Source organism: Salmo salar, chromosome 17 (genome assembly GCF_965601325.2).
Source record: "Salmo salar chromosome 17, fSalSal1, whole genome shotgun sequence".
Taxonomy (NCBI): domain Eukaryota; kingdom Metazoa; phylum Chordata; class Actinopteri; order Salmoniformes; family Salmonidae; genus Salmo; species Salmo salar.
The window spans coordinates 64095219-64111753 of NC_138307.1; the positions used below are offsets into that span (position 1 = coordinate 64095219).

Genomic DNA, 16535 nt, shown 5'->3' on the forward strand with positions numbered 1-16535 from the left:
CTTGGGGTCATAGGCAGCATTCCTCCTCCATACATGGTGAGTTGAGTTGATGCCAAAGAGCTCCATTTTGGTCTCATCTGACCACAACACTTTCACCCAGTTGTCCTCTGAATCATTCAGATGTTCATTGGCAAACTTCAGACGGGCATGTATATGTGCTTTCTTGAGCAGGGGGACCTTGCGGGCGCTGCAGGATTTCAGTCCTTCACGGCGTAGTGTGTTACCAATTGTTTTCTTGGTGACTATGGTCCCAGCTGCCTTGAGATCATTGACAAGATCCTCCCGTGTAGTTCTGGGCTGATTCCTCACCGTTCTCATGATCATTGCAACCCCACGAGGTGAGATCTTGCATGGAGCCCCAGGCCGAGGGAGATTGACAGTTCTTTTGTGTTTCTTCCATTTGCGAATAATCGCACCAACTGTTGTCACCTTCTCACCAAGCTGCTTGGCGATGGTCTTGTAGCCCATTCCAGCCTTGTGTAGGTCTACAATCTTGTCCCTGACATCCTTGGAGAGCTCTTTGGTCTTGGCCATGGTGGAGAGTTTGGAATCTGATTGATTGATTGCTTCTGTGGACAGGTGTCTTTTATACAGGTAACAAGCTGCGGTTAGGAGCACTCCCTTTAAGAGTGTGCTCCTAATCTCAGCTCGTTATCTGTATAAAATGGTCATTATGGCAAACAGTTATGTTTTTCTTTCATCAGACCAGAGGACATTTCTCCAAAAAGTATGATCTTTGTTCCCATGTGCAGTTGCAAACCGTAGTCTGGCTTTTTTATGGCGGTTTTGGAGCAGTAGCTTCTTCCTTGCTGAGCGGCCTTTCAGGTTATGTCGATATAGGACTCGTTCTACTGTGGATACAGATACTTTTGTACCTGTTTCCTCCAGCATCTTCACAAGGTCCTTTGCTGTTGTTCTGGGATTGATTTGCACTTTTCGCACCAAAGTACGTTCATCTCTAGGAGACAGAACGTGTCTCCTTCCTGAGCAGTATGACGGCTGTGTGGTCCCATGGTGTTTATACTTGCGTACTATTGTTTGTACAGATGAACGTGGTACCTTCAGGCGTTTGGAAATTTCTCCCAAGGATGAACCAGACTTGTGGAGGTCTACAATTTATGGCTGATTTCTTTAGATTTTCCCATGATGTCAAGCAAAGAGGCACTGAGTTTGAAGGTAGGCCTGGAAATACATCCACAGGTACACCTCAAAATTGACTTAAATGATCTCAATTAGCCTATCAGAAGCTTCTAAAGCCATGACATCATTTTCTGGAATTTTCCAAGCTGTTTTAAGGCACAGTCAACTTAGTGTGTGTACATTTCTGACCCACTGGAATTGTGATACAGTGAATTAAAAGTTAAATAATCTGTCTGTAAACAATTGTTGGAAAAATGACTTGTGTCACAAAGTAGATGTCCTAACCGACTTGCCAAAACTATAGTTTGTTAACAAGTAATTTGTGGAGTGGTTGAAAAACAAGTTAATGACTCCAACCTAAGTGTATGTTAACTTCCGACTTCAACTGTATATACATTGACTTTTGAAATGTCTTATTATTTTGCAACTTTTGTGAGTAATGTTTACTGTACATTTTTTATTGTTTAATTCACTTTTGTTTATTATCTATTTCACTTGCTTTGGCAATGTAAACATATGTTTCCCATGCCAATAAAGACCTTAAATTGAAGTTGACTTGAGAGCGAGAGACTTCGATGGTCATGGCAAAACGAGTCCATTACATGCTCATCAGCTCTGTGGAGGTCCCACATCCCATAGAAGAATGGTAGACTGGTCCCAGATCTGTTTGCACTGTCTTTCTGACTCCGATGGTCATTGTGATGTGGCTCAGGCACAAACAGATCTGTGATCAGGCTAAAAGAAAAGGGTTTCTATATTGTGTACTTAAGTGTCTGTGATGATCATGTGCTCAACACATAGGGACGCCTGTTGTGTGATTTTCAATTACAAAAAAAATGATCAAGTTCAATTTGAAAGCATACAATTCTAAGGACTGTGTCTTGGTGCGTGTTGGCTTAAAGTCTGTCTGTCTGTCTTGTGTCCACAGCATGTGGAGAGGCTTGAATGTAAACTGTGCAGACAGTTCAGGCTACACACCCCTCCACCACGCATCACTGAACGGACACAGGTAAGAGTGTGTGTGAATGTGGAGAGGTGGCTGGTGGGGGTGAGGAAGTGTTTGTCCGTGTGCTTGCATGCTTGTGAGTGTAAAGCAATGCGATTGCCTTTTCCAGACACACACACACACTAGGGGTGGGCGATACATTTAAATGAATCTAATTAATTTTATATGTTTTTCTGCGATATTCCAAATGTCTATCACAAGAATCAAGTAATTATTTTATCTGCTAGTTGTCATGTAGTCTTCTTGGTCTCGTCTCCTTCTCTTCTGCTGTGACTGTTAACCTTCCCATTTATACATACACACCAACACTTGAAAGCCAGATCAGTGTTTAATGCAAAAAAGCACGTTAAACTATTTTATTAAAATAATGACATTATTAGTGGCTCTTACGGTTGTAGAAAGTTTATATTTAGTCTAGTCAAGTCCTGAATTCATTAGATCATTGCTGACTGTTTGAAATGCAGTGTATTGACCTTTAGTTGTACAACAAAGCTGATTTAGTAAAAACAGAAACAATATATATATTGTGAATCTCCCATACGTTTGAAAAAGCTCTTACACACATATACACACCAGCCCCTTTCCACATTCTCTCACACACACACACACACACATCCCTTTTTCCCACTGTTGGATTAAGATGAGTCTGACAGCTAGCCCTGCTCAGCCAAACTGTCGGATTTACGCTGTGCTTTGGAGGCCATAATGTGTATTTCCTTGTTTAGAACAGCTGCAGTAGAGGAGAGAGAGGGAGAGTTGGGGGGGGAGAGAGAAGGAGACAGAGATAAAGGGAGGGAGAGAGTGAAAAGTACAGGCTCCAAGAGAAAAACAAGGTCACCAACACACACTTAGAGAAGTGATTTAGAACTTTAGATGAGGGGGGAACAAGGAGGGAACTAACCATTTAACTGTACACTTTTAGACCGTTGAGTTTTGACAATGTATGCATCCTAAATGGCACCCTATTCCCTATATACTGCACTATATAGGGAATAGGGGGGCATTTGGGACACACACAATGTGAACGTGGCGTTCTAAAAGGTGAAGCAACAAACTGAATTCTTTCAATGTGAAGAGTTAATTTCAGTCCAGCTAATGCTATTAATGATTTGAATCCACACACATATAAACATTCAAGGCAGCCTTGGTTATGCAGATGGAATTATGATTCAGGCCAAGTAAAGTACTTATGCTTTTCTTTCTCTCTCCCCCTTCTCGCTCTGTTTCCATTTTCTTTCTTTCTCGCTCTGTTTCTCCTCTTCTTTCTCTCGCTCTCCCTACACTTTCTTGCCTTTCTCGCCCCATCTTTCCCCTTCTCTCTCTATTCCATCTCTTCCCTCTATTTCCCTCGCTCTCTCTCACTCCCCTTACTGCTCTCCTCTCTCTCTATCCCCTTCCGCCATTCTCCCCCATCCTTCTCCCTCCTCCTCCCCCCTCCTTCCCTTCCTCAGGGATGTGGTGTTGAAGTTGCTCCAGTTTGAAGCCTCCACCAATGTGGCAGACAGTAAGGGCTGCTTCCCCTTGCACCTGGCCGCCTGGCGTGGGGACGTCGACATCGTCCGTATCCTCGTCCACCACGGGCCCTCACACTGCCGCGTCAACCAGCAGGTGACAACACACTGTTCTGTACTACACACTATTCTGTACTACACACTATGTACTACACACTATTCTGTTCTACACTGTTCTGTACTACACACTATTCTGTTCTTCACACTATTCTGTACTACACACTATTCCATACTACACACTGTTTAATACACTATGTACTACACACTATACTGTTCTGTACTACACACTATTCTGTTCTACACTGTTCTGTACTACACACTATTCTGTTCTACACTGTTCTGTACTACACACTATTCTGTACTACACACTATTCTGTACTACACACTATTCTGTTCTACACTGTTCTGTTCTACACACTATGTACTACACTATTCTGTACACTATATACTATACTACACCCTATTCTGTTATACACTATACTACACACTGTTCGGTTCTACACTATTCTGTACTACACACTGTTCGGTTCTACGCTATACTGTACTACACCCTATTCTGTTATACACTATACTGTACTACACACCAGAGGTGGGACCAAGTCATGGTTTTACAAGTCACAAGTAAGTCTCAAGTCTTAACAGTCAAGTCCCAAGTCAAGATAGGCAAACCCGAGTCAAGTCTCAAATCCTAAACTTTGAGTTTCAAGTCCTGAACAAGTCATAATGTGCTATTTTATTTATATATATACACACATACATATACACACACACACACACACACACACCTTTATTTAATCAGGTAGGCTAGTTGAGAACAAGTTCTCATTTACAACTGCGACAAAAACAACAGAGTTACACATGGAATAAACAAACAGTTAATAATACAATAGATCAAAAGAAAGTCTATATACAGTGCGTACAAATGGCGTGAGGAGGTAAGGCAATAAATTGGCCATAGTAGAGAAGTAATTGCAATTTAGCAAATTAACACTGGAGTGATAGATGAGCAGAAGGTAATGTGCAAGTAGAAATACTGGTGTGCAAAAGAGCAGAAAAGTAAATAAAAACAATATGGGGATGAGGTAGGTAGATTGGGTGGGCTATTTACAGATGGACTATGTACTGCTGTAGCGATCGGTTAGCTGCTCAGATAGCTGATGTTTAAAGTTAGTGAGGGAAATATAAGTCTCCTGCTTCAGCGATTTTTGCAATTCGTTCCAGTCATTGGCAACAGAGAACTGGAAGGAAAGGCGGCCAAAGCAGGTGTTGGCTTTGGGGATGACCAGTGAGATATACCTGCTGGAGCGCGTGCTACGGGTGGGTGTTGTTATCGTGACCAGTGAGCTGAGATAAGGCGGAGCTTTACCTAGCATAGACTTATAGATGACCTAGAGCCAGTGGGTTTGGCGACGAATATGTAGCGAGGGCCAGCCGACTAGAGCATACAGGTCGCCGTGGTGGGTGGAATAAGGGGCTTTGGTGACAAAACGGATGGCACTGTGATAGACTGCATCCAGTTTGCTGAGTAGAGTATTGGAAGCTATTTTGTAAATGACATCGTCGAGGATCGGTAGGATAGTCAGTTTTACGAGGGTATGTTTGGCGGCATGAGTGAAGGAAGCTTTGTTGCGAAATAGTAAGCCGATTCTAGATTTAATTTTGGATTGGAGATGCTTAATATGAGTCTGGAAGGAGAGTTTACAGTCTAACCAGACACCTAGGTATTTGTAGTTGTCCACATAATCTAAGTTGGAACCGTCCAACTTTCGAAGACTTTAGAAAGGCAGGGCAGGATGGATATAGGTCTGTAACAGTTTGGGTCTACAGTGTCTCCCCCTTTGAAGAGGGGGATGACCGCGGCAGCTTTCCAATCTTTAGGGATCTCGGACTATTCAAAAGAGAGGTTGAACAGACTGGTAATAGGGGTTGCAACAATGGCGGCGGATAATTTTAGAAAGAGAGGGTCCAGATTGTCTAGCCCAGCTGATTTGTACGGGTCCAGGTTTTGCAGTTCTTTCAGAACATCTGCTATCTGGATTTGGGTGAAGGAGAAGCTGGGGAAGCTTGGGCAAGTAGCTGCGGGGGGTGCGAGCTGTTGGTCGGGGTTGGGGTAGCCAGGAGGAAAGCATGGCCAGCCGTAGAGAAATGCTTATCTTTACCAAATGTAATACCATTTCATATTTTTAACAAGAGTAATACTTAGTATATTACATTTACGCAAATCATGAACGCTTTAGAAAAAAATATATATATTACTTTCCAAATAAATGTTATATTTCCGTGGAAATACATGGGTAGCCATGAGAAAGACCCCCCCCCCCCCCCCATAGTGATCGACTATCGAGGATCGCTATGGGGCAATGTAGACTTGTACACAATCGCCCAATCTTACACACACTCTCTCTCTGTGTGGTTACAGTAGGCTAACGTATGTCAGTGGTTCTAGGAACAGCAGTAACATCAGGCAGGATTTAGGCTACCAACTGCCTAGCCAGTTATAGCTCAATCCTGGGTGCTATGATCACGTTCCCGCACTGACTGACTGTGTGGAGGCTCATTGATTTAACGTTACGTTAGCCTACATGATACACTATTAAAGTAATGAAATATATAGCTGTCGGCTATATTAGCCATGACTTACTGTTCTTTGTGCAGCTTCAAATGTAAAAAAAAGTTGGAAATTGTTGCGCCTCCATCTGTAATTTTCTTCCTGCATGTTTTGCAAGTTGCAAACCATTTGTTGATACAGTGTCGTCTTTATATCCGAAAATAATCATTTTGGGAATCATCTTTCCAAGGGCTCCATCTGAATTCACCCGCCGACGTTCCTCTGCACTGCCACGCACAACTTTTTCTTAGCTGGCACAATTTGATTGGCTGCTGTGCGATTCAAACTGTAATCCGTTAAATTAAGAGTTGATGCACTGCACACTTTTTTTAATAGCGTCATTTTAATATTTGGGCTAGGGGAGGGTATCAAGTCAGGTCGAGTCATAAGGCTCAAGTCCAAGTCAAGTCCCGAGTCATTGGTGTCAAAATCGAGTTGCAAGTCATCATATTTCTGACTCGAGTCCAAGTCACGTGACTCGAGTCCACACCTCTGCTACACACTGTTCTGTTCGACACTATACTTTATTACAAACTATTCTGTACTACACACTATTCTGTACTACACGCTATTCTGTACTACACATGTTCTGTACTACACACTATTCTGTTCTATACACACACTTCTGTTCTACACTATTCTGTAATACACACTGTTCTGTTCTAAACTTCTTTACTACACACTGTTCTACACTATTCTGTACAACACACTTCTGTACTACACTGTACTGTTCCACACTTCTTTACTACACACTATTCTTTACTACACACTTCTGTACTACACACTGTTCTGTTCGACACTTATTTTCTATACTATATTACACACTTCTGTTCTACACTTCTGTAAATCAAATCAAATGTATTTATATAGCCCTTCGTACATCAGCTGATATCTCAAAGTGCTGTACAGAAACCCAGCCTAAAACCCCAAACAGCAAGCAATGCATGTGAAAGAAGCACGGTGGCTAGGAAACTACACACAACTACACACTGTTCTGTTCTACACTATACTACACTGGTCTGATCTGCACTACACACTAATCTTTACTACACACTAATTTTTACACCCTATTCTGTACTCTACACTATTCTGTACTACACACTATTCTTTACTACACACTTCTGTTTGACACACTCTTCTGTTCTACACTATTCTGTACGACACACTGTTCTGTACTACACACTACTGTTCTACACTTCTGTACTACACTATTCTGAACTACACACTGTTCTGTTTTACACTGTACTGTACCACACACTGTTCTGCACTATTCTGTACTACACACTATTCTGTACTACACACTTTTGTATTACACGCTATTCTGTTCGACACACTATTCTGTACTACACTTATGTACTACACACTTCTGTTTTATACTACTCTTCTACACTATTCTGTACTACACACTATACTGTTCTTTACTACACACTATTCTGTTCTACACTATACTACACACTGTTCTGCACTATTCTGTTCTACACACTATTCTGTACTACACACACTTCTGTACTACACACACTTCTGTACTACACACACTTCTGTACTACACTATACCACACACTGTTCTGTTCTACACTATTCTATATAGAGGTCGACCGATTCTGATTTTTCATTACCGATTATTGGAGGACCTAAAACCCCGCCGATACCCGATTAATCGGCCAATTTTTTTTACAAATTATTTTTATATAACATGGAACATGCTCAATTTGGTTTAAATAATGCGTGTTGGAGAAGAAAGTGTTGGAGAAGAAGAAATATGTGCCATGTAAAAAAGCTAACGTTTAAGTTCCTTGCTCAGAACATGAGAACATATGAAAGCTGGTGGTTCAATATTCCCAGTTAAGTAGTTTTAGGTTGTAGTTATTATAGGAATTATGATGCATTGACTATTTCTCTCTATACCATTTTTATTTCATATACCTTTGACTATTGGATGTTCTAATAGGCACTTTAGTATTGCCAGCCTAATCTCAGGAGTTGATAGGCTTGAATTAATAAACAGCACTGTGAAGCAAGCATTGCTAAGAGCTGCTGGCACACGCAGTAAAGTTTGAATGAATGCTTACGAGCCTGCTGCCGACTACCACCGCTCAGTCAGACTGCTCTATCAAATCATAGACTTAATTATAATATAATAAACACACAAATACGAGCCGTTGGTCATTAATATGGTCAAATCCGGAAGCTATCATTTCGAAAACCAAACATTTATTCTTTCAGTGAAATACGGAACCGTTCCGTATTTTATCGAACGGGCGGCAACCCTAAGTCTAAATATTGCTGTTACATTGCACAACCTTCAATGTTATGTCATAATTATGTAAAATTCTAGCAAATTAGTTTGCAATGAGCCAGGCGGCCCAAACTGTTGCATATACCCTGACTCTGCGTGCAATGAACGCAAGAGAAGTGACACAATTTCCCTAGTTAATATTGCCTGCTAACATGAATTTCTTTTAACTAAATATGCAGGTTTAAAAAATATGCTTCTATTGATTTTAAGAAAGGCATTGAAGTTTATGGTTTGGTACATTTGTGGCACGTTTGTACTTTTTTCGCGAATGCGCTTTTGTTAAATCATCCCACGTTTGGCAAAGTAGGCTGTGATTCAATGATAAATTAACAGGCACCGCATTGATTATTTGCAACGCAGGTCAAGCTAGTTAACCTAGTAATATCATCAACCATGTGTAGTTAACTAGTGATTACGTGAAGATTGATCGTTTTTTATAAGATAAGTTTAATGATAGCTAAGTTTAATGCTAGCTAGCAACTTACCTTGGCTTCTTGCTGCCCTCGCGTAACAGGTGGTCAGCCTGCCACGCAGTTTCCTCGTGGAATGCAATATAATCGGCCATAATTGGCATCCAAAAATGACAATTACCGATTAATCGGTCGACCTCTAATTCTGTACTACACACTGTTCTGTTCTATATTATTCTGTTCTACACTATTCTGTACTACATTCTGTTCTACACTGTACCATGTTATCCAAAAACAAGCTTGCTTCACAGCAGCATATTGATGATGTCACGACTAATGGGTGTTTTGTTTTTGCGAAGGAGAAAACAAGATGCTAGGCAATCTAGACGCTCACAGAGCGATGCATGACGATGAGCCAGGACAAGTAGTTAATCGTAGAGTGATGCTGTAATAGGCCTATGTCTTGGAGCAGACATATTGTGTGTGTGTGTGTGTGTGTGTTATGTTTTCACACAGAGTAAGTGTCTGTATTTGTCTTTGGCCACAGTTGAAGTCGGAAGTTTACATACACTTAGGTTGGAGTCGTTAAAACTCGTTTTTCAACCACTCCACAAATTTCTTATTAACAAACTATAGTTTTGGTAAGTGACTTAGGACATCTACTTTGTGCATCACACAAGTAATTTTTACAACAATTGTTTACAGACAGATTATTTCACTTATAATTCACTGCATCACAATTCCAGTGGGTCAGAAGTTTACATACACTAAGTTGACTGTGCCTTTAAACAGCTTGGAAAATTCCAGAAAATGATGTCATGGCTTTAGAAGCTTCTGATTGTCTCAAATTATGTCAGTTAGCCTATTGGAGGTGTACCTGTGGATGTATTTCAAGGCCTACCTTCAAACTCAGTGCCTCTTTGCTTGACATCATGGCTGATTTCTTTTGATTTTCCCAAGACCTCAGAAATCGTAGACCTCCACAAGTCTGGTTCATCCTTGGGAGCAATTTCCAAACGCCTGAAGGTACCATGTTCGTCTGTACAAACAATAGTACGCAAGTATAAACACCATGGGACCACGCAGCCATCATACCACTCAGGAAGGAGACGCGTTCTGTCTCCTAGAGATGAACGTACTTTGGTGTGAAAAGTGCAAATCAATCCCAGAACAACAGCAAATGACCTTGTGAAGATGCTGGAGGAAACAGGTACAAAAGTATCTATATCCACAGTGAAACGAGTCCTATATCGACATAACTTGAAAGGCTGCTCAGCAAGGAAGAAGCCGCTGTTCCAAAACCACCATAAAAAAGCCAGACTACGGTTTGCAACTGCACATGGGGACAAAGATCGTACTTTTTGGAGAAATGTCCTCTGGTCTGATGAAACAAAAATAGAACTGTTTGGCCATAATGACCATCGTATGTTTGGAGGAAAAAGGGGGAGACTTGCAAGCTGAAGAACACCATCCCAACCGAGCTTTCTTGCAGAAGGGACTGGTGCACATCACAAAATAGATAGCTTCATGAGGAAGGAAATGTATGTGGATATGTTGAAGCAACATCTCAAGACATCAGTCAGGAAGTTAAAGCTTGGTCGCAAATGGGTCTTCCAAATGGACAATGACCAAAGCATACTTCCAAAGTTGTGTCAAAATGGCTTAAGGACAACAAAGACAAGGTATTGGAGTGGCATCACAAAGCCCTGACCTCAATCCCATAGAAAATGTGTGGGCAGAACTGAAAAAGTGTGTGCGAGCAACGAGGCCTGCAAACCTGACTCCGTTACACCAGCTCTGTCAGGAGGAATGGGCTAAAATTCACCCAACTTATTGTGGGAAGCTTGTGGAAGGCTACCCGAAACGTTTGACCCATGTTAAACAATTAAAGGCAATGCTACCAAATACTAATTGAGTGTATGTAAACTTCTGACCCACTGGGAATGTGATGAAAGAAAAAGCTGAAATAAATCATCTCTCTATTATTCTTACATTTCACAATTTCACATTCTTAAAATAAAGTGGTGATCCTAACTGACCTAAGACAGGGAATTCTTACTAGGATTAAATGTCAGTAATTGTGAAAAACTGAGTTTAAATGTATTTTGCTAAGGTGTATGTAAACTTCCGACTTCAACTGTATGTGAGTCACAGATTATTTACACAATATTGTTGTGTGTGTGGCTACGATTTATCTTGGCAATACACTGCCTGCGCCAGAAACAGTACCCTGTATATATATTACACTAGTCACCAAGATATAGTATCCACTAAACACCCTGTATATATTACGAGTCACCAAGATATAGTATTCACTAAATAACACCCTGTATATATTACACTAGTCACCAAGATATAGTATTCACGAAACAACACCCTGTATATATTACACTAGTCACCAAGATATAGTATCCACTACAACACCCTGTATATATTACACTAGTCACCAAGATATAGTATCCACTAAACAACACCCTGTATATATTACACGAGTCACCAAGATATAGTATCCACTAAACACCCTGTATATATTACACGAGTCACCAAGATATAGTATTCACTAAACAACACCCTGTATATATTACACGAGTCACCAAGATATAGTATTCACGAAACAGTACCCTGTATATATTACACTAGTCACCAAGATATAGTATCCACTAAACAACACCCTGTATATATTACACTAGTCACCAAGATATAGTATCCACTAAACACGACACCCTGTATAGTATCCTCACACCGGTCGAGTCACCAAGATATAGTATCCACTAAACAACACCCTGTATATATTACACTAGTCACCAAGATATAGTATCCACTAAACACCCTGTATATATTCACGAGTCACCAAGATATAGTATCCACTAAACAACACCCTGTATATATTACACGAGTCACCAAGATATAGTATCCACTAAACAACACCCTGTATATATTACACGAGTCACCAAGATATAGTATCCACTAAACACCCTTTATATATTACACGAGTCACCAAGATATAGTATCCACTAAACAACACCCTGTATATATTACACGAGTCACCAAGATATAGTATCCACTAAACAACACCCTGTATATATTACACGAGTCACCAAGATATAGTATCCACTAAACACCCTGTATATATTACACTAGTCACCAAGATATAGTATCCACTAAACAACACACTCATCATCAAGACTTACAGCGCTGGGCCATTCTCTACACATTACCCCACCTGAATTATGTTACAGTGGCCACACACTCCATTACTCGTGTTGGGGGGGGGGGGGGGGGGTGGATTGTCATGCTGGTGTTTACTACAGTTTTATTGGAGGATGCAATAACTGACTTGCCTAGTTAAATAAAACCAATAAAAAGATCATGCAGGAGTAACATGAAGCTGTTTGGTTTTACTATGGAGAAAGACCGGGGGAGAGAGAGGAGAGGTAGGTAGGTAGGTAGGTAGGTATAGAAGAGGGAGGGAGGTAGGTATAGAGGAGGGAGGGAGGGAGGTAGGTATAGAGGAGGGAGGGGGAGGGAGGGAGGGAGGTAGGTATAGAGGAGGGAGGGAGGGAGGTAGGTATAGAGGAGGGAGGGAGGTAGGTAGGTATAGAGGAGGGAGGGAGGTAGGTAGGTATAGAGGAGGGAGGGAGGGAGGTAGGTATAGAGGAGGGAGGGAGGTAGGTAGGTATAGAGGAGGGAGGGAGGGAGGGAGGTATAGAGGAGGGAGGGAGGGAGGTAGGTAGGTATAGAGGAGGGAGGAGAGGAGGTAGGTATAGAGGAGGGAGGTATAGAGGAGGTAGGTATAGAGGAGGGAGGGATAGGGGAGGGAGGTGGGTAGGTATAGAGGAGGGAGGGAGGTAGGTAGGTATAGAGGAGGGAGGGAGGTGGGTAGGTATAGAGGAGGGAGGGAGGTATAGAGGAGGGAGGGAGGTAGGTATAGAGGAGGGAGGTATAGAGGAGGGAGGGAGGTAGGTATAGAGGAGGGAGGGAGGTAGGTATAGAGGAGGGAGGGAGGTAGGTATAGAGGAGGGAGGGAGGTAGGTATAGAGGAGGGAGGGAGGTAGGTAGGTATAGAGGAGGGAGGGAGGTATAGAGGAGGGAGGGAGGTATAGAGGGAGGGAGGTAGGTAGGTATAGAGGAGGGAGGGAGGTAGGTAGGTATAGAGGAGGGAGGGAGGTAGGTAGGTATAGAGGAGGGAGGGAGGTAGGTAGGTATAGAGGAGGGAGGGAGGTAGGTAGGTATAGAGGAGGGAGGGAGGTTGGTAGGTATAGAGGAGGGAGGTATAGAGGAGGTAGGTAGGTATAGAGGAGGGAGGTATAGAGGAGGGAGGGAGGTAGGTATAGAGGAGGGAGGGAGGTGGGTGGCTATAGAGGAGGGAGGGAGGTGGGTGGCTATAGAGGAGGGAGGGAGGTGGGTGGCTATAGAGGAGGGAGGGAGGTGGGTGGCTATAGAGGAGGGAGGGAGGTGGGTGGCTATAGAGGAGGGAGGGAGGTGGGTGGCTATAGAGGAGGGAGGGAGGTGGGTGGCTATAGAGGAGGGAGGGAGGTGGGTGGCTATAGAGGAGGGAGGGAGGTGGGTGGCTATAGAGGAGGGAGGGAGGTGGGTGGCTATAGAGGAGGGAGGGAGGTGGGTGGCTATAGAGGAGGGAGGGAGGTGGGTGGGTATAGAGGAGGGAGGGAGGTAGGTATAGAGGAGGGAGGGAGGTAGGTATAGAGGAGGGAGGTAGGTAGGTATAGAGGAGGGAGGGAGGTGGGTGGGTATAGAGGAGGGAGGGAGGTGGGTAGGTATAGAGGAGGGAGGGAGGTGGGTGGGTATAGAGGAGGGAGGGAGGTGGGTATAGAGGAGGGAGGGAGGTAGGTATAGAGGAGGGAGGGAGGTAGGTATAGAGGAGGGAGGGAGGTAGGTATAGAGGAGGGAGGGAGGTAGGTATAGAGGAGGGAGGGAGGTAGGTATAGAGGAGGTAGGTATAGAGGAGGGAGGTATAGAGGAGGGAGGTATAGAGGAGGGAGGTATAGAGGAGGGAGGGAGGTATAGAGGAGGGAGGGAGGTATAGAGGAGGGAGGGAGGTATAGAGGAGGGAGGGAGGTATAGAGGAGGGAGGGAGGTATAGAGGAGGTAGGTAGGTATAGAGGGAGGGAGGTAGGTAGGTATAGAGGGAGGGAGGTAGGTAGGTATAGAGGAGGGAGGGAGGTAGGTAGGTATAGAGGAGGGAGGGAGGTTGGTAGGTATAGAGGAGGGAGGTAGGTATAGAGGGAGGGAGGTAGGGAGATTGGTAGGTATAGGAGGGAGGGAGGGAGGTAGGTATAGAGGAGGGAGGGAGGTTGGTAGGTATAGAGGGAGGTATGGAGGGAGGTAGGTAGGTAGGTATAGAGGAGGGAGGGAGGTAGGTAGGTATAGAGGAGGGAGGGAGGTAGGTAGGTATAGAGGAGGGAGGGAGGTAGGTAGGTATAGAGGAGGGAGGGAGGTAGGTAGGTATGAGGAGGAGGGAGGTAGGTATGAGGAGGGAGGGAGGTAGGTATAGAGGGAGGGAGGTAGGTAGGTAGGTATAGAGGAGGGAGGGAGGTTGGTAGGTATAGAGGAGGGAGGTATAGAGGAGGGAGGTAGGTATAGAGGAGGGAGGGAGGTTGGTAGGTATAGAGGAGGGAGGGAGGTTGGTAGGTATAGAGGAGGGAGGGAGGTTGGTAGGTATAGAGGAGGGAGGTATAGAGGAGGTAGGGAGGTTGGTAGGTATAGAGGAGGGAGGTATAGAGGAGGGAGGGAGGTAGGTAGGTATAGAGGAGGGAGGTATAGAGGAGGGAGGTAGGTATAGAGGAGGGAGAGAGGTAGGTAGGTATAGAGGAGGGAGGGAGGTTGGTAGGTATAGAGGAGGGAGGGAGGTTGGTAGGTATAGAGGAGGGAGGTATAGAGGAGGGAGGTATAGAGGAGGGAGGGAGGTGGTAGGTATAGAGGAGGGAGGGAGGTTGGTAGGTATAGAGGAGGGAGGTATAGAGGAGGGAGGTATAGGAGGGAGGGAGGTATAGAGGAGGGAGGGAGGTAGGTAGGTATAGAGGAGGGAGGGAGGTAGGTAGGTATAGAGGAGGGAGGGAGGTAGGTAGGTATAGAGGAGGGAGGGAGGTTGGTAGGTATAGAGGAGGGAGGGAGGTTGGTAGGTATAGAGGGAGGTATAGAGGAGGGAGGGAGAGAGAGAAAGAAGAAGCATTCCAGACATAGAATAAGACAGAAAGGTAAGAGGACAGAAAGGGAGACTGAAGCATGGAGGTAGAAAGAGAGAGATGGTTAACAGGCTAGAAGCTGTGTCAGTTCTTTAGTGGGAGTTTATTGGAGGGTATGGGAGGTTATGGAATGGTTGTAAAGCAGGCAGAGCCCACTGTTTACTACTGGGTACACTGAACACACACACACACACACACACACGTACCCACACACACGTACCCACATAAACACCGTACACAAATTCATGCACACACAGAGCTGTTTATGCTATGCTTATGTGGCATAAACAGGAGAGAGTTGTGTGTCAGTTTAAATGCTTGTTTCATTTGAGTTATTGTTTGTAATGTATACCTATACATTCTGTGTGAATATGCAGGTGTCTGTGTATACCTGTGTGTTTATGAGTCAGTGAGCCGTAACCATTGAATTTACCCATCTCTGCATGCATTGGACATGGTTCTGCCGGCAGAAAATCAGTGGAACCTCATTCATGTGAAGTGTCTCTTGTGGGAAAACAACCCCCTCTTCTACCGCAGGGGTTCTCAACCTCAGTCCTGGTTCCTCTTCCTGGGTGCACAGGTGTTCTCACACTCAGTCCTGGTTCCTCTTCCTGGGTGCACATGGGTTCTCAACCTCAGTCCTGGTTCCTCTTCCTGGGTGCACAGGGGTTCTCAACCTCAGTCCTGGTTCCTCTTCCTGGGTGCACAGGTGTTCTCACACTCAGTCCTGGTTCCTCTTCCTGGGTGCACAGGTGTTCTCACACTCAGTCCTGGTTCCTCTTCCTGGGTGCACAGGGGTTCTCAACCTCAGTCCTGGTTCCTCTTCCTGGGTGCACAGGTGTTCTCAACCTCAGTCCTGGTTCCTCTTCCTGGGTGCACAGGGGTTCTCAACCTCAGTCCTGGTTCCTCTTCCTGGGTGCACAGGGGTTCTCAACCTCAGTCCTGGTTCCTCTTCCTGGGTGCACATTTCGTTTTTTGCTATAGCACTAGACAGCTGATTTAAATAATAAAAACTTGATGATGATTTGGTTATTTGAATCAGCTGTGTGGTACTATGGCAAAAAAGCAAAACGTGCACCCAGGGGGAGGGGTCAGGACCGAGGTTGAGAAGCCCTGTTCTACCAGACAAGCTCCTTATACACCTCAGCAACACACACAGACGCCACATACACACGTGTATAACCATGTCCCTCTATGCTGCAGACAGGAACCCACAAGGGGATGGAAAGGTTAGCCCATTCTCTCTCTCTCTGTCTCTCTCTCGTGAGTGAGTGAGATGAAACATTCTAATTTCATTAACTGGAACATCTTCCCCAGCTATACAGACAGCCCCCCCGACACACCATATCTCCTGGAACATC

The 16535-nt window shown here is 44.1% G+C and overlaps 1 protein-coding gene across 4 annotated transcripts in view; it reads left to right on the forward strand.

The window, feature by feature from the left end:
- LOC106576444 (ankyrin repeat and sterile alpha motif domain-containing protein 1B) overlaps positions 1–16535 on the forward strand; it is a 324199-nt gene that overhangs the window by 53150 nt on the left and 254514 nt on the right. For all 4 annotated transcript variants that reach the window (XM_082964025.1, XM_045699996.2, XM_082964026.1 and 1 more), the window contains exons 2-3: positions 2069–2149; positions 3598–3754. In XM_082964025.1, the coding sequence (XP_082820151.1) occupies positions 2069–2149; positions 3598–3754 (238 nt within the window). The remainder of the gene's footprint in view (positions 1–2068; positions 2150–3597; positions 3755–16535) is intronic.